At 42.9% G+C, this 21,288-nt stretch overlaps 1 protein-coding gene across 1 annotated transcript in view; it reads left to right on the top strand.

Annotated features, from left to right (window-relative positions):
- The window catches only part of LOC146347905 (uncharacterized), a 91,528-nt gene that overhangs the window by 12,593 nt on the left and 57,647 nt on the right, over window positions 1-21,288 (top strand). The window contains exons 2-14 of the mRNA XM_084851628.1: window positions 2,370-2,566; window positions 4,037-4,173; window positions 6,466-6,554; window positions 8,294-8,441; window positions 9,012-9,047; window positions 10,164-10,205; window positions 11,377-11,418; window positions 15,774-15,821; window positions 17,378-17,419; window positions 19,486-19,521; window positions 19,707-19,736; window positions 20,199-20,237; window positions 20,440-20,457. Coding sequence (XP_084707754.1) covers window positions 2,371-2,566; window positions 4,037-4,173; window positions 6,466-6,554; window positions 8,294-8,441; window positions 9,012-9,047; window positions 10,164-10,205; window positions 11,377-11,418; window positions 15,774-15,821; window positions 17,378-17,419; window positions 19,486-19,521; window positions 19,707-19,736; window positions 20,199-20,237; window positions 20,440-20,457 — 903 coding nt within the window. The 5' untranslated portion in view covers window position 2,370. The remainder of the gene's footprint in view (window positions 1-2,369; window positions 2,567-4,036; window positions 4,174-6,465; window positions 6,555-8,293; window positions 8,442-9,011; window positions 9,048-10,163; window positions 10,206-11,376; window positions 11,419-15,773; window positions 15,822-17,377; window positions 17,420-19,485; window positions 19,522-19,706; window positions 19,737-20,198; window positions 20,238-20,439; window positions 20,458-21,288) is intronic.

The raw sequence follows: 21,288 nt of genomic DNA, 5'->3' as shown, positions 1-21,288 counted from the left end.
GGGGAAACAAGCCAGGTCTAATGAAGGTGTCCCTGTAAAGCAGTCACCTGGGGCGGGGGGGTTGCTTGGGATGGCTTGGTGCATTGACTGTATACAAGTCTGTTTGTGGATCTCTCACTTCTGTAGTTGGGAACCCAGAAATTGGTATACCAGCAACCTCGGGGTAAGCCACCGAGAAGACTCTCTCTGCCTCGGAGGAAGGAGGGGGCCAGCTCCCATAGCCCCCTATCCAGGCGACTAGAACTGCTTCCTACTTTTTTCCTGTTGTGGAGGGGTGGAGGGATGGGTTGGAGCCATCAATCATGTTACAGGAACCAATGATCAGGGGAGGGGAGGGGGCATAGAGCCAGCAGCCCCCTTCTGTCCTGATTGTTCCGTGCAGCTCCATCCAGCCATGAAAAGGTATAATGCAGAGGGACATGCTATGAGAGATGCTATATACAAGGCCAGTCTAAATCACGGAAAGGATCAGGAATCAAAAGGAACGGTTTGTAGTGGAATAAAATGCCAGGTGTGAAGAGAGCCAGTGACTGGCTCAAAGTCACCCAGTGAGTTTCATGGCCGAGTAGGGACTTGAACTTGGTCTCCCCAATCCAAATCCAATACTCTAACCATTACACCATACTAGCCCTCTGTTTGTACATTCCTTGTTGGCTATTGTAGCCAATCATTCTCCCTTTGTAGCTGAGATCCTGTTAAAATACTAAAACTGATATGCTCTCTGTTTCTGTACTTAAATGTTTAAATTTAGGTAGAAAATAATCATTCATTTCCATCTTCCAGAACCAAAAGCATAACCCACAATGAAATTTTACTGTTGCTTAGCATAGCAACACTTTCACCCTCAAGTCATAGATACAAAGGTTTCAATGATAAAACCTAAAATGACGCTAGGTTGGATCCAGAGTAGCATTGAAGGAAGGGCGCAGGGGGGTGATCTTTGCAATTCCTACTTCGCCCTGCAGGCCCCAGTGCCTCCAGAAAAGCTGCTCTGGTGAGGTGGGGAAACTTCTGGGGCTGCATGAGAGGCAACATAGGGAGCTGCAGGGGAAAGGAGCAATCAGTGAAAATCACCTCTCCCTCTCCTCCCTCCAGCAGGGAGCCTCTGCTGGATCCCACAGCATTCCATGAACAAAATGAACCCTTCTGTTCACAGAATGGCTAACCTGGCTCCAACCCAATGGCTTTTCGTGCAACGCCTTCATCACTCATGCTTTCCAGTCCTTCATAACGTCTGAACCCTCCTCTAAAACCCAAAATGAGGAATAACATAGCCAGTTAGTCTCCATTTTGAATTTAAGATAGTTTAGTGTCATTGGAGTAAAAATCTAAGACCGTTTTCACCCATGAAACTAAAAGGTCCTTTGAGACCCTTGCATGCCATTTGTGTCAAATGTGTTAACACAGGATAGAATGTGGAAGAGAAATCAAATGCCTGTTCTGGCATTGTCAGTCGCATTATAGGCAGATTTCAGAACAAACCAATGTGAACATCATGTGTGAAAATGCCCTTGGACACCACCTTAAATCTAGACAGTCAAGCCTGAGTGGCATTTTGGACTAGAGTTTGCGTATAGATGAGCCACCTGAAAAATGATGAAAAAGAACCAAGTTTTGTTATCGTCACTGTATTGTTATAATCACTGTATTATCAACTGGCACAGGCAGAGAGAGTTTGTGATACTCCTGAACAGAAGCGGAAGGACCTGTGGGCCTGGCTATGGCTTAAAATTTCATTCGTACCTGCAATAATGTTTAGGAGATCACTCCATGTTTTCCTAGCAGTTCTGGCATACTAGAATCTGGAGCATTTCTGATCCAGATTTTATTTAGGATTCAAGCTCTCTCTATATATACAAGCTAGACCTGATCAGGCAGCCATGGAAGGTGGTAGTGGTATATCTCAATTTAAGTACCATTTGACATCAAAGTTGTTGTAATAAAGCCATACTCTGCTTAGACCATTTCTCTGTAATTTCTGGGTCCCTGAAGAATCTTGCACCAGCCCTTTATTACTGCCAGTTTCTCAACTGCACAAAGGCCAGATGGCCTTAACACATGGTAGACTGTGTGTGCTGTAGTGTACCTAGAGATTTGGGGGCGGGGGAGGGGGGGGAGATGGGGAAAACACTTTTTTCTCAGTTTTACCCAAATTTTCCGAAGTTCCTTGGGGGGGAAATTGGGGTGTGTTCAATTTTGTTTTGTTTTTCCCATTCCCCACCCCCACCAGCCAGAGTGGCATCATCTCATATACTTTGGGCAAAAGGTTGACTGCTGTTAGTGTTGTATCACTTTTGTTCGCTACAGCATCAATAGTTTGCTGACTAAAGTTCTATCCCCCCATTTTGTTGTTGTCTGTTTTCCCTCAGGATGAAGCGATATCATTTCTTTGCATTTCTGCTCTGTGCGATCTTCATGTCAAGAGTCCTCAGCCTTCCGTTCAGGAATTTTTCAATAGATTGTGAAACTTTGGTGCCAGACCACCCGGTTGATCCTCAAGAATCTGAATCACCCTATCAAATTTCTTTACCATCAGAGGAATATGACCCAGGAAGTCAAGTAAAAGGTACATTACGTATATTTCCTCTCTTTCTCTATGTATCTTTCCATAGCTCACTGTCCAGGTTAAGATAACTTGCATACTTCAAAAGAGCATCAAGGGCTAGTGACTTTCGCATTATCAGACCAACTTCTTATAGCAAAGCAGACTATACGTTGGAATCCAGTGTAGTACTTAGTGGGGGAAACAGTGATTCCATTCTGGCAAAAAAAGACTGATGGTGGCATGGACTCCAGCTCCAAGAAGCCCCTGCCAGACTGGCCAAAGGCGTTCCCCTCATGCTGGAGGAAGGGGTGGGGAAGTGCTCTTTGTGATTCCTCCCTCCCCATGGCTCCTGAAAAGCTGTTCTGGGGCCCCTCTAGAGCTCCATGAGAGGTACTGCAATCCTCAAAGATTGCCTCCCCACCCACTTCCTCCAGTGAGAAATCTCCGCTGGATCCTGGTGCCTTCTATGAATGGAAGGAGCTCTTCTGTTCACAGGTTGGCCAATCTGGACCCAACCATATAACTTGAAGTCATTGTAGGGCTCCTTCAATGCTGATTTATTTATTTATTTACAATATTTATATACCACAATCTGACCTTACAACCAGAGCATACAAAAAAATGGGTGGGGAGAAAGTAGCTCTCCAGATGCTCCGGAATTCAACTCCTAGGCCGTTTCTACAGCATTTATCGTTCGCTTGTGATTGGCCACTCACGGAAGTTTGCGGGTCCTTTACACAACATTGTCAACCTCCAGGACGCCTCCTGCGGTTTTCCCAGTTATTCCGCCTTAAAAAAGATTAGAGATAAGCTGGAATATTTTAAAAAAAACAACCCGCCATTTCTGCAGTGTATAGTGCCGGTGTACTGCAATAATTCTGCCACTAGATGGCATTGTTTCATAAAAAAATACAGAAAGCCCCGGTAAGGCTGCTAAGAAAGGGTGTTTTCAATTCCATGTCATGTTCATCGTCTGAAAGAGCCAATCCTAATCGCTCCACAAAAACGGAAGCAAAATGCTCTGGTAGGACTGTGGCATTTTCCATTAATATAAAGACACTCCCAGTATCCCTGACCATTGGCTCACTGGCAGGGGCTTCTGGGAGTTGAAGTCCAGATCTACTTTGCCCACCTGTCCTTTAAATGACTCCCCATTATGCCTGTATCCATACGACAAGCTGCTGATGTTCACCATCCGGATCAGGGGATTTTCTCCATGCCATCATCAGTCTTTTTTGCTCTTGAACATGAAGCTGGGCACAATATGCCTAATTTCAAAACCATAAAATACATTGGATAATCCCATATTTCCACACTTAAAGGAATGTCAAGGATTTTGCTGCAACACCTAAAAATGCCCCTGTTACTGAAATTGTAGCATCCTGAACTAGAGGTGAACCAAGGCGTGAGGCAATATGTTATCTCCAGCACTATTGAAATACAGCATACAAAGTACAACACTTACAACTCTCATAATTTCTGTTTCTCCAGTGAGCATAGAAGGGCCGTCAGATGCTGGATTTAAATGGTTTATGCTACAGGCCCGAGACATTGATGAAAATGTCCCTGTTGGTTCGTTTCAAATCACAGATCCAAATACGCAGACGCATGACTGTTACAACATGTCGGTATGTGTTTATCCAGTCAGTTTGGTTATTTAACATGGTTGCATGTTTTTATTCTTTCTTGAATAAATCTTTTTGATGCATTAGATGGGAAACTGCACGACGACAGAGGATTCTTAACATGCACGGGAAAACCCTGTCTGAATTCTCTTAAGCCTAGAAATTGTGATTTTGCTCAAACAGGAAAAAATGGATGCAAACAAAATTGTAATTTCTAGCATAAGAGGAATTCAGACAGGGCTGGTTCCCCCACCCCACCCCCCACCGCCCCACATTGCATGGTAGCTTTTGCTGTCAGCTCATCATAGAATCCCTGTTGAATGAGGCTATTTGAAGAAGTCCCACATGAGATGGACTCACTGTCATCACAACATCAGCAGACCAATTTTTTATTGCATGCATGTAAAAAACACACACATGGTGACCATACAGTCCATCATGCCTTTGGCCTCCTCAGACAACCCAGTCAGTTCTGTCACGCCATAGTGAAACCAAACTGGTGGTGCTGGGCATCAGTCAGAGCTGCCTTGAGGAGAGGCAGCCTTTGATTTAATCCTGGTGCCCAGAATCTGGTGAAAGATGTTAATATTACTGAACCGCATGGGAACAGTGACTACAGTGGAATCAGATTCTATATGGAAGTGGCACTTTTAAAGTGTATTAGTTAGAGCAAAAACAGTGCATGGGTTTGTGTCTTGGGCTGCTTCTGGCATAGCCAGCTCTCCATGTGAACCAAGAGTGTACCCCAGAATTAACTGCAACATTATAAGAAGTTCTGGGGGGATAGTCTCAGTTCACATGGGGCATCTCTGCCTTGCCCTACCTAGGATAGAAAAAAGAATTAGTCCTCATCAAGGGAATAAACATGTTTTGACACAGAAAGAAGCAAAGCAATATCCTGAGCTTCTGCAGGAAATACAACTGGAATATTTTTAACATGGTGCTAGTGATGCAGAAAACAATGTTATTTATTTATTTTATTTATTGCATTTATACCCCGCCTTTCTTCCTCTCGCAAGGAACCCAAGGCAGCTTACATTATCCTCCTCCTCTTCTCCATTTTATCCTCACAACAACAACCCTGTGAGGTGGGTTGGGCTGAGAGTCTGTGACTGGCCCAAAGTCACCCAGTGAGCTTTCATGGCCAAGTGGGGACTAGAACCCAGATCTCCCAGCTCCCAGTCCAACACTCTTGCCACTACACCACACTGGCTCTCATGTTTGAGTAGTTATTCAAGAGGATGTGGGAGGGCTTTGCAGTGCACTTGAACTCCCTGCCTTTCTTTTATCAATATCTGCCTGAATGGAGTTTTTGTCTCCAGTGTTGTTTGTATTTAAAGGAGCAACTTGAGTAAATGCCTAAGGGAGCAATCCTACAGTGACTGGACACTGTCTAGAGAGCCATAGGATTTTTTGGTTTCTGGGAACCAAGGTTGGAGTCAGGGCTCCAAATACGGTTCCCAGAAACCACATTCCCCTCCTCCTCCCCCTCGACACGGTTCTGTCCACACTAGCAGTGTCTCTGTGCTCAAAAACAGAGTGCAGAGATGTCTGGGGGTTGGGGAGAGGAGGGGAAGAGACTGTGAAAGCCACTTTACATAGCTTCCTATGCGCTGCATGGCCTCCTTCCCTCCCTCTCCCCAAAGCCACAGCTAGTCAGCTGAAATTGGACATCTAGCCAAAAATGCAGGGTGGCTGGAGCACGGAGGTGAGTATACTCAGCAGCGTCCGAGTTTGGAGGCTGCTGACTGCCTCAATAGGATTGTTCCTTTAGAGTGTAATACTATGGTTCCTGGGCGAGCATCCCAGGGACCATAGGATAGTTTGGATTCCCTCCTCTAAGGTCGGAGACAATGCTTTGACCTCAGAAAGGGGAGTCAGAGATCTGCCGCCCCCCTCACCCCCTCGCAGCCGGCACTGGCTGCCTCTCTGAGGTCAGAAACTCAACCTTGGAGAGGAGGGAAAGGGGTGCATTCCGGTGGGTGGGGATGGGAGGAGACCAGAGAGGTCAGGATATGATTTATCCTGAGCCTTCTCCAGCTTCCATCCCTCCCCATCCGAAGCACCCTCACTAGATGGACTGAAAAGCCCATCTAGCAAAAACAGCATAGAGTAGAGGACAGGGAGGCAAAGATTGCCCCCGCCACTACTCCCGCCCTGCAGGTTTCAGTCTGGCAGGGCACAGGAATCTCAGAAGCCTCTGAGTTCAGAGGCTTCTGAGCAGTGAGGGAGCAATCAGTAGGGTTGTGCCCTAAATGACATATCATATTCATATGTCTATCTTTAATTTTTCAGAATTCAGCATTAATTCACAAGGGCTCGGATGAGAAGCACAAGGTGACATCTCTTTGGGTTTCGCCTGAAGCCAAAAGGGTTCAGTTTATGTAAGTGCATATTAGAAAAGCTTATTTTGATTTTGACTTTCTGTTTCCTTAGGGTAAGGGCAGTATCCAATGCTGTCACAGCTCTAGTTCAAATGTTTTTATGATAGCATTAATCAATGGTAGTGCAATGATGTAAGCACTTGCTAGGCAAAGGGAAAAAGCAGTAATTTGCTGCCAAAATTCAGAGGCAAATTGCACCACTGAAATTTGGTGCTTTTCCCCTTTGCCTAGCAAAAGTGAATGATGTTGAACTAGCATTGGTTTATGCTAGCGGAACATATTTAGCGCTAGCACTGTGACAGCACTAGATATTACCCAATGTAATCCTAAAATTTCTGTGATTTCCATAAACAATCCTGATTATTTTTCACTCCAGCCAGGCATTTTTGTTTTAGATGGTATATTGTATTCCTACTGTGTGGTTCCCACAGTATGAATTGCTCTTTTTGGTAGTCCTCTGACAAAGTGATCCTTCTGTCTTATTGATGTGGTGATTCATTATTTATGTACTTGATGGCTTGCTTTGCGAAATCACCTCTTCTGCCTCTTTTTTAATGTTTGGTGGCCTCTGTTCTGATAGTAAAATGAAGTGTGGAGTTTCGCATTTGTAAGATACGGAGATTGTAGTCCATAGGAACATAGGAAGCCGTCTTATACTGAATCAGTATAAGACCTTGGCCCATTTAGCCTGGTACTTTCGACACTGACCGGCAGTGGCTCTGCAGGGTCCCAGGCAGGATTCTTTCTAGAGATTCCAGGGACTGAGCCTGGAACCTTCTGCATGTAAAAGATGTGCTCTACCACTGAGCCATGGCTCCGGCCCTGAGTAGCTGGTCTTGGGGAGTAGGAATGGGAGATACCTTTGGCTAGAACTTGGGAGAGCCACAGCCAATCAGAGTAGATAATACAGGACTAGATGGGCCAATGATATGAGTCAGTATAAGTCAATTTCATGTGTTCATTGAACTGCTCTCCTGCAGCTTCTACACATTTCGCATTTGCTTGCAGCCTGAAATCTTTGGCTGAAAGAGGTGTTGGAAGCAGAGCAGCACTAGTACAGGTGTGAGCAACTTGTGGCTCTCCATATGTTTCGGCCTACAGCTCCCATCATCCTTCAGCATTGGCTGTGCTAGCTGCTGCCTACCCCTGCACTGGTGAATAGTTTAGAAAGGACAAGCAGAAGCAGATACGTAGAGGACATCTTTCCTAGCATATAAACTGCATCTAGGACTGATGAAGGACAAGGCTGAATGTCAGAGAAAGAACAGATGCAGCCTTAGTGGTGAAGGTTGCGTGTTGCTGCTGCATACTGCATAAGGGCATCAAGGGCTAGTGACCTTGGCATCATGTAAGCAGATCTTGATTAGAAGAACGAATAACATGGAGAAGTATAATCAGATACGTAGGTGGAATAATGTCAGGATTCAGTAATACTGGAACAGGTATATGGAGGAGAAAGTGCTAAAAACAGAGAGGGAGTAAAAGGGAAGGGAGCAGGCATTTAGGTTCATGGGTATTATATAATTGTTTGCTTGATGTCGTGTGATATGATATGAGTGTGGTTGAATAAAAAATAAATATGAATTGCAAATACAAGGAACAGCATACATTTGGAATTTTGACAAAAATACTATAGTACACAAGGGCAACCAGGCAAAATCAGTATTAACATTGAGACCACACTAGAAAATCATTATAATCTAAAATAGGACCTATTAACAATTGCATTATCTTTCCAGGGCAACAGTTTTTCAAGATCCTGAAACATACTGGGTTGTGATTCCTGGCATAGCCCTCTTTCCTAGAGGTTCCAATGACACAGCAAAAGATTCTGAAGTTGCTAATGTGTCCAGAGAAGCCAATTCTTCACCAAGAAGTAGGAAGAAGGTTTGTTGAAATGGCTTGGACTTAATATTTCATATATTATCACCTTTCCTTTTTAATTTTATGGGGAGAATTCAACTACAACTGAGTATTTTGAAGGCCCTGCAGATTAAAACAGAAGAGAGTTAAGCATATGCTTAGCATATTAATATGCATAAGCATATTATGCATTGAACATAATAGAACTGTAAGATGTTTAATTTTGACTGGATAATTTCCTATGAGCTTAGAAGTGTTCATATATATGAATAGTTTACATGTAGAAATACTACAATTCTCCATTCATTTGTGTACAGAGATACACAACCCATGTGTTTGTGTACACAGGTGCACAATCACACAGAGGAAGGTTAATCTGACTTGTGTGGTACACAGGATGAGCCATTGTAAACATAACATCTGTGGTCATAGAAATGGTGAACAGTTCACTGCATGTATCCCTGGTTCACACTTTCCCCCCAAGTGACTGTTTAATAAAGTGCTCTGGTTCTACGTCAAAAATATGACCCAACATACGTAAGCTGTAATACAAGTCCTTGTCATAAAACATTACCTATTTTGTTTTCTTTACAGTCTTCAGGAATTACCGTCAAAATAAACTGTGGCCCGGTAAGAAACCCTGTTTCCCAATATATCCCTTATTCACACAACTGCTTTGTATTGTGTTGAGTCCATTATTTGTGTGGCAATTAAATCTGAGAGTTCAGCTCTTATCCTCCAGAATAAGAACAATGCTCCTCTCTTCTGCCAGATAGATTCCTGAGCTGGCTGAGGATACTGGTGCAAGTTGCACCTTTTATGGTGCTGGCATTGTTGCCTATGTCTTTCATAATTCAACAGGAGAGAAAGAATCTGCAAAAAGAGCTGACAACGGTTGCTGTGCTTAGTGTGAATGGGAGTGAAAAGGGGGTGGCTTGTAGATCTGTGTGAAAAGCACTTGCTGGAATCTGCTAAAAGTGGGGATTCGAAGCAGGGCACCCCCAAGGGTCAGGGCAATATTTTAAACCCTGGGGAATCACCCTGCTAAGGGGGTGATCTGCACTCCTTTTTCCCACCTGTCAACTGTCAAAGGCTGTAAAATCAGCCTGTATACAGTCTCCTCTTGTCAGCTACCTGGTATGTTTGACAGCTCAAACATACAAGATATTGGACAAGGCAAGCCTATCTATTTTGGACAGTTGGAGTTGTGAAAATCTGACAAAAGGAAATAATCCAGGGGCATTTGCGCACATTATCAGGGCCGAAAAAATAATAATAAAAATCTTTGGCCCCATTTTGTCCCTCCCTCCCAAAACCCCCAGGAACCATGACCAGAGTTGCAGGTCCCACAGAGAGGGGGACTTAGTGGCAGACAAGAGGGGGCCTGCTGTCAAGTCCCCTGGGATACCTACTGGGGCTGACAGGAGGACCAAGAAGGAAGGAGGGGGAGAACAACCCACAGCGAGCCTGATCGTCTGTCAGGCTCACCATGGGTTGTTCCGATGACAACCCACACTGTGTGGCTTATTTCGCAGGGTAGGTTGCCATGTCATGTGAGCTGGAGTATTATGATGAATGGTAGGAAACAAAAAGCATTTGGACTTTGTTGCCCACCCACCTGCATCTCCGAATGTCTGGAGCTGCTCTGAGGAGAAATCAGACTGCTCACTATCTTCTGGCACTTCACTGAAACTGTACCATATTTACACAATTTCTTAAAAATCAATAGTCTTTCATTACTTTCAGGGTGGCTCTGGATCTTATGCAAGCAGCAGTGAATGTGCCAAGGTAAGCACTCATTTTACAAAATATACTACACAAGTGACAACATTAGCACATTTGCTTTAGATGATTTCCTTTGTCCCTTCTTACTTTCTGGGGGTGTTTGTGCAGTCACGTCAGGGAAAGAAGCCATCGTGGCTTCACACACTGCCTCTGCATGTGCTGTGCATGTGACCGCCATTTGCACAATTCCCCACAATGCAGCACAGGTTGGCATGTCGTCTGACCCCAGTGTGTGGCATGATGCAAGTGGCTTCATACCCACCCAACAACCCCTATTGCAAGTCATGGGTTGTAGGGTGGGTATGAAGGCACCCCTGCCATGGTGTTCACTGGGTTCGGATAACACGCCAACCTGTGCTGCATTGTGGGGAATTATGCAAATGGCAGCAGCATGCACCCCTGCCATGGTGTTCACTGGGTTTGGATAACACGCCAACCTGTGCTGCATTGTGGGGAATTATGCAAATGGCAGCAGCATGCACCCCTGCCATGGTGTTCACTGGGTTCGGATAACATGCCAACCTGTGCTGCATTGTGGGGAATTATGCAAATGGCAGCAGCATGCACAGTGACGGGGAGAGAAGCCACAATGGCTTCTTCTCCTGATGTGGTCATCCAAACCCAGTCTCTGTATCGTTACTTTTCTTGTGAACTTTGATCCCCTCAACATGTATGGAATACTACTACTGCTAATTGTTGTTGTTATCATGAAATCAATTTCATGTTACCATGAAATACATATATTGGGTTGCATCCAGACTTAGTCATGTTCAGACTAAACCTGGATCCAACCCATTATTGTTTCCCTTAGCACTCTAAGCTTACTAATCTGCCATTCAGTTCCTATCTTTTCTGTTTCTTACTACACGCTCTGCTGCAGCAAATATTAATTTTTTAGATTGCAAACTCTTAGGATGAAAAAAGAGAATCTGTAGACGCCCTCATTGTGGCCTTTCATTTCTGTTAGATTATGCTCAACCCCATAAAAACCAACGTATTTTATAAGTAAATACCTGGTTAGTGCAACGTTTTGCCTGTAGAGGTGTAGAGCAGCAGAATGAAGTGAAACAAAATGTATTCCATCAAGAAGGGTCCGGACATTGAGACTATCAAAATGTTGTTATTTAATATCAGCATTGATGAACAAATAGTTTTCATTTTGTTTTCTTTGCAGAGTCCAACATTTTCCTCTCAGAGTGGTAGCAGCCAAGCCCAAGTAAGCTCAACTTGCCGCAAGATGTTTCTAATTTAGTAGTCCCTTTCAACATACCTTTAAGTAACGCCCAGTAATCTCAACCTTATTCACCTTGATATAATTGGTTTATTGGCACAAGGTTCCATGATTCTTATAACTTGGATCACACTCCCTATGAGGAAAGCAGCTTCCCTATGAGGAAAGGTTACAGTTCCTGGGATTGTTTAGTTTAAAGAAAAGGCGAGAGCAAGGAGACATGACAGAGATGTACAAAATTATGTATGGTATGGAGAAAGAGGATAGAGATATATATTTCTCCCTCTCTCATAATACTAGAACCCAGGGTCATCCCATGAAGCTGATTGGTGGGAGATTCAGGACAGATAAAAGGAAGTGCTACTTCATACAACACATAGCGAAACTACGGAATTCGCTACCACAAAATGTAGTGATGGCCACCAATTTGGATGGCTTTAAAAGGGAATGAGACAAATTCTTGGAGGATAAGGCTATCAATGGCTACTAGGTCTTGATGGCTATATGCTACCTCCAGTATCAGAGGCAGTGTGCCTATGTACATCAGTTGCTGGGGAACATGAGCAGAAGGATGCTGTCACACTCATGTCCTGCTTGTGGGTTTTCCACAGGCAGCTGGCTGGCCATTGTTTGAACAGAATGCTGAAGTAGATGGGCCTTTGGTCTGATCCAGCATGGCTCTTCTTATGTTCTTACACTATTTGGTAACTCCCTATATTTTCACATTGTAACATTTATGAACCAATCTTAACAGCACGCAAAACTATTTCTTATCCTATTGGCGTTTGCTTCATTAGATTCCACAGTTGTTGTTGTTTATTCGTTCAGTCGCTTCTGACCCTTTGTGGCTTCATGGACCAGCCCACGCCAGAGCTTCCTGTCAGCCGTCGCCACCCCCAGCTCCCCCAAGGTCAAGTCCATCACCTCCAGAATATGATCCATCCATCTTGCCCTTGGTTGGCCCCTCTTCCTTTTGCCTTCCACTTTCCCTAGCATCAGCATCTTCTCCAGGGTATCCTGTTTTCTCATTATGTGGCCAAAGTACTTCAGTTTTGCCTTTAATATCTTTCCCTCAATTGAGCAATCCGGCTTTATTTCCTGGAGTATGGACTGGTTTGATCTTCTTGCAGTCCAAGGCACTCTCAGAATTTTCCTCCAACACCACAGTTCAGAAGCATCTCTCTTCCTTCGCTCAGCCTTCCTTATGGTCCAGCTCTCGCAGCCATAGGTTACTACGGGGAATACCATTGCTTTAACTATGCGGACCTTTGTTGTCAGTGTGATGTCTCTGCTCTTCACTATTTTATCAAGATTTGTCATTGCTCTCCTCCCAAGAAGTAAATGTCTTCTGATTTCCTGGCTGCAGTCAGCGTCTGCAGTAATCTTTGCGCCTAGAAATACAAAGTCTGTCACTGCCTCCACATTTTCTCCCTCTATTTGCCAGTTATCAATCAAGCTGGTTGCCATAATCTTGGTTTTTTTGAGGTTTAACTGCAACCCAGCTTTTGCACTTTCTTCTTTCACCTTCGTCATGAGGTTCCTCAGCTCCTCCTCATTTTCAGCCATCAAAGTGGTATCATCTGCGTATCGGAGATTGTTAATGTTTCTTCCAGAGATTTTAACTCCAGCCTTGGATTCGTCAAGCCCGACGCATCGCATGATGTGTTCTGCATACAGGTTGAATAGGTAGGGTGAGAGTATACAACCCTGCCGTACTCCTTTCCCAATCTTAAACCAATCCGTTGTTCCGTGGTCTGTTCTTACTGCTGCTACTTGGTCGTTATACAGATTCCTCAGGAGGCAGACAAGATGACTTGGTATCCCCGTACCACCAAGAACTTGCCACAATTTGTTATGATCCACACAGTCAAAGGCTTTAGAATAGTCAATAAAACAGAAATAGATGTTTTTCTGAAACTCCCTGGCTTTCTCCATCATCCAGCGGATATTGGCAATTTGGTCTCTAGTTCCTCTGCCTTTTCTAAACCCAGCTTGTACATCTGGCAATTCTCGTTCCATGAATTGCTGGAGTCTACCTTGCAAGATCTTGAGCATTACCTTACTGGCATGTGAAATAAGTGCCACTGTTCGATAGTTTGAACATTCTTTAAGGGGATATAAGTTGATTTTTTTTCCAATCTGTTGGCCATTCTTGTGTTTTCCAAATTTACTGGCATATGGCATGCATCACCTTGACAGCATCATCTTGCAAGGTTTTAAACAATTCAGCTGGGATACCGTCATCTCGTGCTGCCTTGTTATTAGCAATGCTTCTTAAGGCCCATTCAACCTCACTCTTCAGGATGTCTGACTCTAACTCACTGACCACACCATCAAATCTATCCCCGATATTATTATCCTTCCTATACAGATCTTCTGTATATTCTTGCCACCTTTTCTTGATCTCTTCTGCTTCTGTTAGGTCCTTGCCATCTTTGTTTTTGATCATACCCATTTTTGCCTGGAATTTACCTCCGATGTTTCTAATTTTCTGGAAGAGGTCTCTTGTCCTTCCTATCTTACTATCTTCTTCAACTTCCGCGTGCATTGCTTGTTTAAAAATAATTCCTTATGTCTTCTGGCTAACCTCTGGAATTTTGCATTTAAAATCAAATGCAAATATCTCCCCCTATCACTCTTGCCTTTTGTTTTCCTTCTTTCTTGGGCTACTTCCAGTGTCTCAGCAGACAGCCATTTTGCCTTCTTGGTTTTCTTATTCTTTGGGATGTTTTTTGTTGCTGCCTCCTGAACAATGTTGCGAACTTCTGTCCATAGTTCTTCCGGGACCCTATCTACTAAATCTAGTCCTTTCAATCTATTCTTCACCTCCACTGCATATTCATGAGGAATATTAGTGAGCTCATATCTAACTGATCTGTGGGTCTTCCCTATTCTCTTTAGTCTGATTCTAAATTGTGCAATAAGAAGTTCATGATCTGAACTACAGTCAGCTCCAGGTCTTGTTTTTACCAACTGTACAGATGTCCGCCACCTTTGGCTACAAAGGATATAGTCAATCTGATTTCGGTATCGACCATTTGATGAAGTCCATGTATAAAGTCGTCTTTTAGGTTGTTGGAAGAAAGTGTTTGTTATGCACAGTGAGTTGTCTTGGCAAAATTCTATCAGCCTGTGTCCCGCTTCATTTTGTTCTCCCAGACCATGCTTGCCTGTAATTCCAGGTGTCGTTTGACTACCCACCTTAGCATTCCAGTCTCCTGTAATGAAAATAACATCTCTTTTTGGAGTATTATCCAGTAGTTGCTGCAGATCCTCATAAAACTGATCTGCTTCTGCTTCTTCCGCAGTTGTGGTTGGGGCGTATATTTGGATCACTGATATGTTGAATGGCTTGGCCTGAATTCAAATTGAGATCATTCTGTCATTTTTTGGATTGTATCCAAGCACTGCTTTAGCCACTTTATTATTAATTGTGAAGGCTACTCCATTTATTCTGTATGATAGCTATCATCTGGGGCACTTCACTCTTTCTCTTTCTCCTTGAATGTCCCCTTCTGGAGGGGACTAGGCAGAGAAATCTGTTCACCTGTCATATCTGCAGTATATCCTGTCCCTACTACAAAGACCAGGACAGTATACAAGGCCTCTTCCCTTTATTACCTCAGGAAATTCAGTAGACCGAAACCCAGTGAGCTACATGTCCGGGTGGGGATTTGAATTCTGATCTCCATAGTTAAGTGTCATCCACTACACCATGCTGTCTCTCCAAGAGCAGATCTTTCCAATATGTGGTTTCTGGAGTGTAATTACATTTCTTTACAAATAAAATGTTCACACACAGCTTCTAGTGGTAGCTTAGGTCAGCTTCGGTAGCTTAGGACAGTGTCATACAAACATCTCTCATGTAGGACTCATTAAAACACTTTGGCCTCCTTCTCCCTGTGACTTCTTAGTGTCACGCTGTCTCTAACAGGTGGTGCCATCCCCTTGGCATCCTACCCACAAAGCTTCCATGGATGAATTTTAGTAGAATCCAATCATTTGTGAATCACACATTTAAGGTAATAGGATGGTGGAAGACAGAACAGGGGGGGAAGGCGAGCTCTTCCTTCATCTGTGTGCAAAGCAAAGATGTCACTTGAAGCATTCATTTGGTTTCACTCTCATTTTACACCAAAACAAATAATTTCTGGGAGGTTTGCAGATTGTACATGTTGCTCCCAAGGACAGCAACAGTTACTCTCAAGTAAGCCTTTTTTCTCCAAAGTAGATGGGCTGCAGTGAATGCTGTTAGTGCTACACACTGCAGGGTTGTGGGGTTTTGCCTGTATTAAAGAAAGCAATTTACAAAGAAATAACCTGTGTTTACTTTCTTCTAGGGAGGTGTTGTGTACCAAGGAGGTATCAGAAAGACTGGATGCATTGGTGTAAGCATACACTTCTCCATATTCCTTTAGATCTTTGTCTACTTTCAATTATTTTTAAAATTAGGGAGCAATGACAGAGTTTTGGTGTGTGTGTAACTTCAACAATATCCTTGGATATATTGGCCTCAGGATTCAGAAACCAGTGCTGTACCAGGGTTTTAATACCAGCACTGACTTCCCTTTACGTTCTTTCTGAACATAATTAAGATTATTAATTAAGACTATTATTGACATATCAAACCCTAAATAGTTTGGGCCTATGTAGTTTTGAGATTTCCTTCTCCCCCATGTTCCAAGAGCACTAACTGTGCCATACCAAGTTTTGGTATGTAGAGAGGTACCAAAACCTCTCTATATAGAGGCTCCATAACTGCAGGGTTCCTTTTCCCTAGGGCAGGGATGGACAATTTGTGGCCCTCCAGATGTTTGGGCCTACAATTCCTCAGAGTCTTAGCCAGCATAGCCAGTGGTGAAAGATGATGGGATTTGTAGGCCAAAACATCTGGAGGGCCACAAATTGTCCACTCCTGTCCTTACCACAAAAGGTGCTTCCAGATGGATGGCTGCTAGTGCTACCAGTGAGAAGGGGTTGTGCAGCCATTCCATCTTTCCCTCCTTAATAGATTTTCTGTGGTAAGAAAAACGATGGAAGAAGCAGTGGTAAAATATAGAGGGGGTACAAATGGAAGACAATTATGTCTGACCCCACCCTCACCCTTTAAAATGAGTGAAATTTAAAATGAGGGTGAAATTCCATGCAGGGTAAAAGGCTCATCTGGAAGCACTCGAAATCCTTTTAAAATTTTCTTCATTGGCTTTTATTCACTGGTGTTAGCAAGAGTTGAGATTTTAGTTTGTGTATCATTGGTTAATTTTGTGCATTTTTAAAAACACACAGAAATGTAATCTAGTTTTGAGTACTAGGGACATAAATTGAAGTACATATACAAATAAATAATCTTTCATATCATGTGTTCCAGTCATGTTCACAGTAGGTCTATATTTATACTGTGGTCAGCCCTAAAATATAGAGTTACTGTATTATTAAAGGAGAACGCTTCTGATGTTGGCCAGAGTGCCTTCACCACCACTAAGCCAGCACATCAAGCATTAGAATGTGACTTCAGACATTACACCAAGGCACCAAGTGTCTTCTTCATCCTGTCTAATGGCCAACCACAGGGAACTTGTGTTATTTCTCCATGGAGAGAAGCACACATTTTGAGTTGTATGTGTGTGTGTGGAGCTCTTGAACTGCTCTCATACATCCTTCATTGGTCTTCCAATGTAAGTCAGCAGGGATAGCTCCCAGGAAGGCTAAGATGAGCCCTAGTTTTTTGCTCTCTAGAAATTAATAACTGATTAGCAAAATTTGAACTTGCAACCTAATATTTTCCAGATGTAATACAAAAAAATAAGATAAAAATACATGTTATCCCTTTCTTGGTTATTTCTGATATTTCTTTTCAGTTAATGGGTATATTGCTGTGCCATAAATTCTTTTTAATAAGGAAAACCAAACAAAATATCCAGTTAGTCCTCTGTTTTCTATACAGGGCGGAACTGCTAGTGTCTACAGCAAGTATGGCTGCACTGATGTAAGCATTCTTCTGGGGTTTTATTTCTTGTGGGATATTTTTGGATGGAGCCAATAACTGCGGAATGTTATTCTGTGTGCTCGCAGAATGTGGTTTTCCTGCCCCCTCCTCTCCCATGCAGCTCCTTGTGCCCCCCCCCCAAATCTGATCCTGAATGTTGGGGGTCCCTCAAGAATGGTCTGGGATAAGGTGTGGGGGGATTTCAGATAGAATAAGGACTAGGTGGAAATTGTGGACTCCTTTAGGATCCTTTGAGATCCAAATCACTGGGTCTAATTTGCAAATGCACATTTGAACTGCAGTCCCCTACGCACTTTCCTAGAAGTAAGCCCCATTGAATCTAATGGGATTCACTTCTGAATACACATGTATAGAGTTATGCTCTTAAAGCTAGCTATATGCTTGATGCGTACATAGAAGCAGACCTACAACATAGTCTTCACATATCATTGTTTTCTGTCACCTGAATGATGTCCCCAAATTTCAGCCTCTTACCACTTACAGTGTTCTTTCTGAAAATATCCCCAATGTGGGATATAAAATATCCCCCAAATGTATTGATTTTGCCATTGGGGTGTCTTTATGTCCCCAAAATCAGGCAACGTACCAGGGGTATAAAAATGTCCCATGTATTTTCCAAAGAAAACTGATCCCTGGAAGCACTTAAGTACTCTGGGTGTCAGCAGGTTGGCTCAAACCATGGGATTTCATTGGGGAACTTTTACCTCACCAAACACAGATTTGTTATGGGGGAAGAAAAATACCCCATACAAAATGTTAGTTCTTAGTAATAAAAGTTTTACCTAAAGTTTTACCTTGACAGTTCATGATATTTTTCTATTTCTTCCAACTCATATGTGTTGGAAGACGTATGAGTTTCTAACATACGTCTTCCAACACCACAGACACATCTTTGTTTGTGGGGGCATTTTGTCACCCCAGGATACATTGGAAAATGGTTTGGGATAGTAAAATACCCCACAAACATGTTTGTGTATATTTTTTTTTACAACCACTGCATCGGGTTTACAAAAGACACTGTGATACTGTCTACGTTGTATTTTCAGTATTAACTCATTTGAATCTCCATTGGCCTAGAGTAAGGGCTTCTCTACACGAAGCTTTTATTGTGCACTCGTGACTGCTCACTTACAGTAGTTTACATGTCCTTTACATGACGTCATCATCCTCCAGGGCCCCTCCCATGATTTCTGACTTTTATCCCGGTATTCTTCTTTATGGGGAAAGTCTACTATTTTCTCTCAATGGCAATATGAACCATTTGAACGGCTGCGTGTATTTTCACAGTGCCATCCAGTGGCTGTATAATAAAACATATAGAACAATTGAGAAACAAAATCCTCAGAAATAAGCACATGTAAAGGACCTTCTCTTTCTGCGAAGAGAAAACTCACTGGAAAAGACCCTGATGCTGGGAAAGATTGAAGGCAAAAAGAAGGGGACGGCAGAGGATGAGATGGCTAGATAGCATCACCGATGCAATGAATATGAACTTGAGCACACTCTGGGAGAGAGCGGAGGACAGGAAGGCCTGGTGTGCTATGGTCCATGGGGTCACGAAGAGTCGGACACGACTTAATGACTGAACAACAACAAAGGACCTGATCTTTATTCCAGAGAGAATCCAGAAGCAGAAGCCCCAGTAAAGGTGTGGGATCAAAACCTCATGTAGAGAAGCCCTAAATTTAAATTAGATGTTCTCCAAGAATTTCTCCACAGTCTAGATCAGGGGTGGGGCACCTGTGGCCTTCCAGATGTTGTTGGACTCCAACTCCCATCAGCCAGAACCAGCATGGCCTGTGGTCAGTGTTGATGGGAGTTGTAGTCCAACAACACCAGGAGGGCCACAGGCTCTCAACCCCCGATCTAGATGTTTAAATTAAATGTTCATTGACTTCAAAACGTTCCTTAATAAATGCAGCTTTACAGAGTTCTTGAGCTCTGCTTAAGCATGCAGTTGCAGACAGACTTCATTTCATTATGTAGAAATGTGCTGAAGTGCATGCCTTTTATAAAGTAGTAATGGGGGTTTGTTCTTTTTGCAGCCGGGATTAGATAGCAGCAGCAGTACATATGGACAGGTAAGGGACTCGTACACAACTGCTATGCCAAAGGTTTTTAAAATATTAAATAAGCCTCCAAGAAAGGGGTCGGGGGGGCAGGGGGTAGTCCTAAGGGAGATAGAACTACTCTCTGATGCCTCCTGCCCAATCATTTCCTCACAAGTGAACAAAATATAAATACTTGCTTTTTGTTTTCCTTACAGTCTGTTTCAACCGTTTCAAATAAAGGGAAGGTATGTGCTCTTTCTGAACTAAAACACTGAAGCCCAATGAAAAATCATCACGCCAGCAAACACCATTGGTGTTTCCCTAGAGATAGTTGACATTAGTGGTAGTCCTGCATCGGACATTGCCCAATGCATTTGTCTCAAGTTTGCTTTTCCTTCTCACTTTCCAGTGATCTAGGTATCAGTCATTTGCGGGGAAATATGAGTTTCTGAATGCCATGGCCATTTTCTAGGCTTTCTTTTCTTAGTTGAACATTGTAAAGGGTTAAACTGTGGTTTTCTCCTTTCTTTCTTTCTTTCTTTCTTTCTCTCTCTCTCTCTCTCTCTCTCTCTCTCATATTTCTCCTTACATACATTCCACATGTTCCCAAACAAGATGGTAAAAGTAGAGGAGAAAACAAATCAATAAGAAATACTGTCTTTTGATTTCAATACAATCTAACTTTTAATTAATTCCTGTTTTGGCAGGTCATAGTGTACGCTCCCAGCCAGCCGTTCCCACCTGAAGTAAGTCCTTTTTCAAAATCATTAGTTCATTTGTTCAAACTTTGTGTATTGAAATTTTTATTAATGTGAAAGACCACAGTGATGAACATCTAAATAGAAGTTGCCTATTATGTGGCTCTTTGCAGTCTTATCAGACAGATACACTTTTGTTACAAGAAACATTAACTGGCAGATTAATAAGACATTTCTGTTTTCTTTACAGCGCAAAACATACACATCGGTAAGGATGCTTCCATTTTTCTTGTTCTGTCCTAAACCACCTCTTAAGCCAATTCGCACAAGAGATTTACTAGTCTTGGAATTATTTCTGCAAGTGATCGTCATGCGTGCGTAACTGCAGAACTGTAACATACAAGGACACTGTACTTATTCATTTCTTGTCTACTACATTTTCCGGTACACAGAATTAATCCATGTGTGTACCTTATTCACACACAATGGGCTTTTCTACAAGAGGCATTTATCATGCACTCGTCATCCCCTATGCATGGTTGTTTACTGATTCGTTGGACGACATTGTGACCCTGCAGTTTCGCTTCTGTGTCTAACCAGCACTTCTGGCAATTACTTTTAGAGCAGGGAAAACGTGGTCTTCCGTTATGAAAGTGAAAGAAAGTGAGATTTCCTTTTGTGTTTTTGTGCTGTTCTGCTATACCACAGTGCCACCTAGAGATTATGTAGTGGAAAAGCAGAAATGGTCCTTGTATAGTGTATGTATATCAGTTCTCTAATGAAACCGAAAGTAGAGGCAGGGAATTAACAGCCTCGGGTAGAAACGCTCAATATTATCCTATGACTGCAAAATGCAATGTGTGAATCAGCCTTAACTAAAGATTGGTTCACAGTCCTCCTGCTGTATAAGTCTTACTGTAGATGAGAGTGAGCCAGTGTGGTTCATACACTACGCACACACACACACTGCATATTGAACATCTACATACATATTGAACATCTGCATGCATATAAGCCCATGCATACAATCTATCTGCCACAAAAAAGGGTGGACAGATAATATGGATGAAGACATACATGGATAAGGACGCACATATGT

This window comes from Heloderma suspectum, chromosome 4 (genome assembly GCF_057233095.1).
Source record: "Heloderma suspectum isolate Gila_16-S chromosome 4, 16-S_ref, whole genome shotgun sequence".
Classification (NCBI taxonomy): Eukaryota; Metazoa; Chordata; class Lepidosauria; order Squamata; family Helodermatidae; genus Heloderma; species Heloderma suspectum.
The sequence above is the reverse complement of the archived record's forward strand: the minus strand, read 5'-3'. Positions and strand labels throughout refer to the sequence as shown.